Source organism: Cariama cristata, unplaced genomic scaffold (assembly GCF_000690535.1).
Source record: "Cariama cristata isolate BGI_N322 unplaced genomic scaffold, ASM69053v1 scaffold981, whole genome shotgun sequence".
NCBI classification, from domain to species: Eukaryota; Metazoa; Chordata; class Aves; order Cariamiformes; family Cariamidae; genus Cariama; species Cariama cristata.
This window is the reverse complement of record NW_009598448.1, coordinates 36,760-42,759: the sequence shown is the minus strand read 5'-3', so window position 1 is coordinate 42,759 and position 6,000 is coordinate 36,760. Positions and strand designations below refer to the sequence as shown.

The 6,000-nt window shown below is 40.0% G+C and overlaps 1 protein-coding gene across 1 annotated transcript in view; it reads left to right on the top strand.

Annotated features, from left to right (window-relative positions):
• AGBL1 (ATP/GTP binding protein-like 1) overlaps positions 1–6,000 on the top strand; it is a gene marked incomplete at both ends in the record, with an annotated part of 65,173 nt that overhangs the window by 37,045 nt on the left and 22,128 nt on the right. The window contains 2 exons of the mRNA XM_009709271.1: positions 4,649–4,814; positions 5,804–5,877. Coding sequence (XP_009707573.1) covers positions 4,649–4,814; positions 5,804–5,877 — 240 coding nt within the window. The remainder of the gene's footprint in view (positions 1–4,648; positions 4,815–5,803; positions 5,878–6,000) is intronic.

Here is a 6,000-nt window from a genome sequence, read left to right as displayed (position 1 = left end):
CCTGCTGAGCCTCATAGGAATTGTAGTTCAGGCTTTTTAATGCTTTTTTTTCCTCCTTGTGGATCCTGCTGTCTGCTTGGACTTCCTCTCCCAAAGAACAGTGCAGTGTCCATACAGAAGACTTGCTTATGTGTTTCATGAGATGCTTCCTTGCAGGTATCCAGATGGATAATTCCACCCAATCAGTCTTTTACACAAAAAAGTGTTGATTTAGCCAGGCCTTTGCTAATGAGAAACATCCATCAACTGTTTTTCAGAAGGTCCAGTTTTAATCTTGTAAAACATTAATGTGAGTTCGTCAAGAAAGATGACATGGTCCTGAGGAAGGGATCCCTGTAAGGTACAGAAAGGGCAGGTACAGAACAGTAACGGTTTCCTCAGAGTCTCTCACTAACATGCCTCCTTAGCTGCCCTTGGATAAGTCATTTATGGAGAAACCTTAATTCTTGACCCATGTGATTCTGCAAGGAGCATTTCTATTGCCATTCTTACTGACCAGTGTTTTATCTCATTCTAGTACCATCACAGATAGAATGAAAAACCTGTCCCCTTCTCCTCCAGAAAACCCGTTGCCTTATGATCCAGTGTATTTGCTTCTTCACCTTTCCCATCACTGTCATGAACAATTCTTCTGTGGCTGAAAGATATTTCTCACTACTAGTAGATGGTAGACTGGTAGAGTTTTTCGCTTCATTTGACCACTTTTTCAGGTGGGATGAGGTGGCTGGGACCAGCAGATCTTTCAAGTTAGTATGGCCTCTGTTAACGAGAAGTTCTTGGTCTGCAGAAACTTAGGGTGGATGGCAATAGCTGCTTGAGGGTAGATGTCAGATTGTTCCCTCTCAAGAGCCTTCTACAGCCTGTGTAGCTTTCTGAGCTAACATCTCCTGATAGCTCAGCCTGGGAGCAACCCCATGGAAAATGCAAACATGGGGTCACCTTGGGTGAACAAACAGGAAATGACATACTAAGACTCCAGTGAACACTGATAACACTAATCCTTCCACAGGTTAGAACTGGAGCGGAAATGACAGCTTCAGGGGCCTCCAGTTTGCTTTTTTTTTCTACTATGCCCTACTAGGGAGATCTTGGAAGGGGAATTACCAAGGTTAGTAAATTCAAATCTCAACATTCACTGACTATTTCTTTGGGATATTGCCAGTCTTACAGTGTCTCTCCAAGACATGAAGTGTTGGGAGGAGTCTGGCAGCTGTAGGAGGTCTCAGTCATGCTCTTCCCTACTCTGACCTGAGGTAGAGGCGGCTGCTGCTGCTAAAATCTTCATAATCTTAATGGTAGACAGAAAATGGGAAATCTATTCTCCTGAGAGAAACTGCAGGCTGTAGCAAGAAGGAAAGATGGAGACAGGGCAAGACAAACAGCTCCTGCTTGGGAAAGCAATGGCTCTTTGTGTGTGTAGACAGTATAGTGCCTTTAGGCATTTGCTGGCTGTGGTGATTAGCCTTGACCAAACTCTGAGCAGCTAATGAGATTTTAAGGGTGTTAAAATCTGGCTAGAAAAGTTCTGCTGAAACTTTTAAAAATTTTCTTTTAATCTATTGAAATGGAAACCATTTTGCCAAGATGGGTTTGTTTTAACAGCTTCCAGTGGAACTCCTATTTACAAGACTGGTATTCAATTGAAACCTATCCAGCTGCTTATTGTATGGGCTGATGGACAGCTGAAATACCTGAGCTTTTAATAGCCCTTAAGCCTATGTCTTTACAGGAAGAGCCAATAGTTCAAAGACTGTCTCCTTACATAGATTAGAAGTGACTGCTACTTTATTTGAGGAGAATTTAGAGATATTTTGAGTTCTGCTCCTACCTGGAATGAAAAATAATTTTAGATAATGGAATCATTCGTGAATAGGAAGCACTTTCTGCTCCCATTTCTATTTCCAAGCTCCACTTAGACTTTCCTGGCACTTAAAAGATATATTCACATTAGCAACTGGCTGGCTTTGTGTGCAGTGACAGAGCGCTGCCTACTCTGAGACAAGAAAACAAGTTTGCATCCACTTTAGGAGACTGGTGTATGGAACATTATTTTGCTATTTTATCATTTATCATCTTATTTCTTAAGATGATAAGGTTTCTCTTCAGCCTTCCTGTACTAGGGTCTACTCTAGGATAATATTATCCTATACTCCACTCTATATTTCCCAGTAGTAGCATCCATTAATATCATTACCTTTTGCCTTACTGTCGTATTGAAACTTCCTTTTTTTGTATATGTCACATCCTTATCATCATATCTGGACTATTCCAGATTCAGTAGAGAAAAGACTGAGTATGGAGGCTAAAAAGCAGATCCTCTGAATTCAGGTTAGATTTACATGGGTTTTCTGAGCTAAGGATTCACTCTCCTCCCTCATTCACAATATCCCACCGCAAAATAAATGGGATAGTTTACACACATACAAAGCAGTCTCCTGTCTGTTTCTCAGGTGTCAGTAAAAAACGCTTTTTTCAACACAGTGATGGAACATTTTTCAGTCACCTGTAAACCATGTTATCTTGGAATCTGAGAGCACTTTATGAACAGTAATGAAAATAGTCCCACAAATTCCCTGTGAGGGATCTGAAGGCTTGTTTGTACTTGTAAGCTAATTTGCTGTAGACTTTCAAACAGCATCATTGAATAACTCCATGTGTGGACGTTCATTGTATGAATGAACATGCCTTGTTCTTGACTTATCTCAATTCACTTGGCAGTGAATTAAGATGGCTGGCCCAAGGCAGGCATTTATACAGTCCTGTATTCACTGTTCTAGTAAAAACAGTTTAGTAAACTATAGTAAGACTGTTCAAGAATGTCATTCTGTTTCTACATGTAGACAAACTTTCCTTATCTTTCCTTTAATAACAAGTAAACAAAGGCAACCAAACACCATGCGAAAGAGTGAATAAATCAAAACACTGGAAATAGAAACCAATTCTCCTTGGTGTTTGCTCTAACCACAATAAAACTTTCCTTGGAGATGCTTTCAAAATTGTCTTTTCTCTCCCCATTGTTCCTAACAGCCAGGGATCTAGAAATACATATTAAGATTCTTGTAGTGAGTCTTGTAAGCATGTCAGCTTTAGATGATTTTTTTTCTAGCCTCCCTACAGGAATCCTGGTTAATCCCACTGAATCTTATAACGCCATTCAATCATACATGAGAAAACAGAATAAAATCCTGTACAACCCAAAAAAACCCAAACCGCAAAACCCAGCACAGCCATGTTCCTGTTCCTGATTGTAATAAAGTACGTTGTTGTATTCTTTGGTCATCTTCCAGGTTCTGCTGAATATTTTTTTTATCCAGCCCAAATCCTTACTATGGGCTGTCAGACAATGGCACAAAGTATCTGTTCTGCTCTCTGGGCACTTCCGTTTTATCTGTGGTGAAGGGATGCAAAAATATTAAATGGTATTAGAAAGTATTGTAATGTTCCTCTTTTGCCTTATAGCACATTCATGCTGCTTATTTGACTTGCATGCCTGTTCTGATGAGCTAAGTCTTAATCCCAAGCTACTAAAGATGACGTGCTGATAGACACGGCACAACTTGTGAACTTAGGTAGGATACTACATTGATTAGTCAACCTCTCTGATGGAGGCTGTGGTATAGATGCTCTGTACTTGGGGAAATCTGAAGGCTTGGTTTTTCTGCCTTTGCGCAGCAGCTGTATTTCCTTATCCAAATTCTCTATCTCGCTTATATTGAAGACATACACCTACTATGATCTCCCAGGGGGTCTTTGCTTTTAGTTCTGGGGGAGTGGGGGTTTGTTTTCTTTGCAACAAAAGACCAAGGAGTTCACTTGCAAAGCATGGTAACAAACATACAAAAACATTCTGTGTCTTCAAAGTACATCTGGACTTTCATAGCTCCTTACACTTCTATTTCCTACTCTGGATTATAGGAGTAGAAAATGTGGGATACTGCAGGAACTCAGTATTTTATGACTAACTAATACATAGTTATCTTTCAGAGTAACTATTTGGCCTAATGCTTAACCATATAGAATAGAGTACAGTGGGAATACTTTCTTTGAGTACACATTATGTACACTGAGCACAGTGAACTAGTGGTGTTAACTGTGCTAGCTTACCTATGTTAGTTTTGGCATGATAGCTCTGGGTATAGTTGTGGTGAAGACGCAGAAGCACAGATTTTGGCATGTGTTGGCAGCCAAAACATATACGTGGGCTCCCTGCAGGATTTTTTTCATCTATATTAAAGAACATATCTCTTCAGTGCTACTGTTACCTGTGTTAGCTAGGATGTTTTAGCTTATGCTACTATCATGCCTTCCTTCAATATAGACTGACTATAATGTCTTAGAGCAGAGCTAGGGGATGTTGTGTCTTCTAAATGACATCCATCAATGGAAGTACCCTAAAGTCCATGCTAGCCTATATTTCTGTAAGAAATGCACTGCCATAGAACGTGAGGTCTTGCTGTTCCAGGCTTATTTCTTTAATGGCAAAAAGGAGGGGAAAAAAAACAAAATTGAGGGGGAGTAGAAAAAAAAGCCATAAGTATAAAAATTTCATGTTCCAATCAGAAGAACATCTCTGCTCTGGGGGATTGTGTGTAATAAGCAGGATAATTGTAAGAGACAATTTTTAACATTGTTGTCCTTTGTTTCCTAGAACTGTTTGTCTTGCAAAAATCTGGATCCTATCATAACCACTGTGACTCAGATTCTGAGAAAGTGCCACCCCAAGGAGCCTTTACCTGTCGCGACAGTAAGAAGTTCCTATTCCTTCCCTCTTCCTGGTAATGCCAAGGCCCAACCTCCCTGTGATGGATCTGAAGGTAAATGGCTGAAGGGTGAGTTCAGTAGGAGGAAAAGGAGCATGACAAGAGAATTAAATGAGTGATCTGGGGACGCGAGTCTTGGCAGCCTAGTCCTGAGGTTTACAGTTAAAATTAATCTGATGGCCTACAGTGTCACTCAGTAGAGATGAAACTACTCCCAGATCTTCTCGAAGCTTGGAGTTTCTGTTTGGAGAATAAATGAGAGAAGATTAAAAGGAGTAAGGAGAAGGGGGAAAAAAGAAATCCTTCTATTATCAAAAAAAAATAATGGAACAGAGTGGGCACAGCAGATGCTAGACATGCCATTGCTCCACAACAAACAACAACAGAGAGACAGTTGTGCCTGTGTGTGACTGTTTGCAGGCGGGGAACACTGCCCTGCAGCTTTTTCAGTAAAGAATTGCAGGAAGTATTATCCTTTTTCCTTTCTAAAATAAAAGCAGATAGCAATCATGCTGCATGAGTAAAAGATGTGAGCACTTGCTGAAAAGCAAAACTTAAACATAGGCAGGATAGACACTCCAGAGAAAAGGAGAAACAGCAGACTCCATGATACACACAGTAATTTCTCTGTTGCTTTGAGTTTCATATGGAAGATGCTCAAACACTACAGAGATGATAGCAGTAAAACACCCTAATCTAGATAATATAGATTAAGAGCATCCTGTAATATCGTTGCAGCCAAGCAGAAAATCTCTGTATTGCTTTGTAATACAAGTTGGATCCATATCATGGTGACATTTATCTTGGTTTTAAAAGACAGTGCTCGAGTCCAAGAGAACAGAGCTTTAAAAAGTGGGAGATTTAGTGCCAAATTCATTTATACTAGATTAACAAATGGGATCCGCTTTAATCAGTGTTGTGGTGGGTTGTAGTTTGCAAGCATGTGTGGCACACATAGAAGAGATTACACATATTTCTGTAAAGGGCCTGAGAGGGATATTAAATTGAATGCCTTTGCCTCTACCTCTTTTCTACTTCTGCAGGTGACTATGAAAGTGATGAAGAGGAAGAGGCTGAAAAAGATCTGGATAATGAGGATGTGGAGAGTAACGAGGAAGTAGGTATATAAGCCATAGTTTCCTTAATCATCCACACAATGGAAAGTAAAAATTTTCATTGTCCATTTTGACATTCTGATAAGCTGTCTAAGTGGAGAATGTAAATATGCATGTGGTCCCAC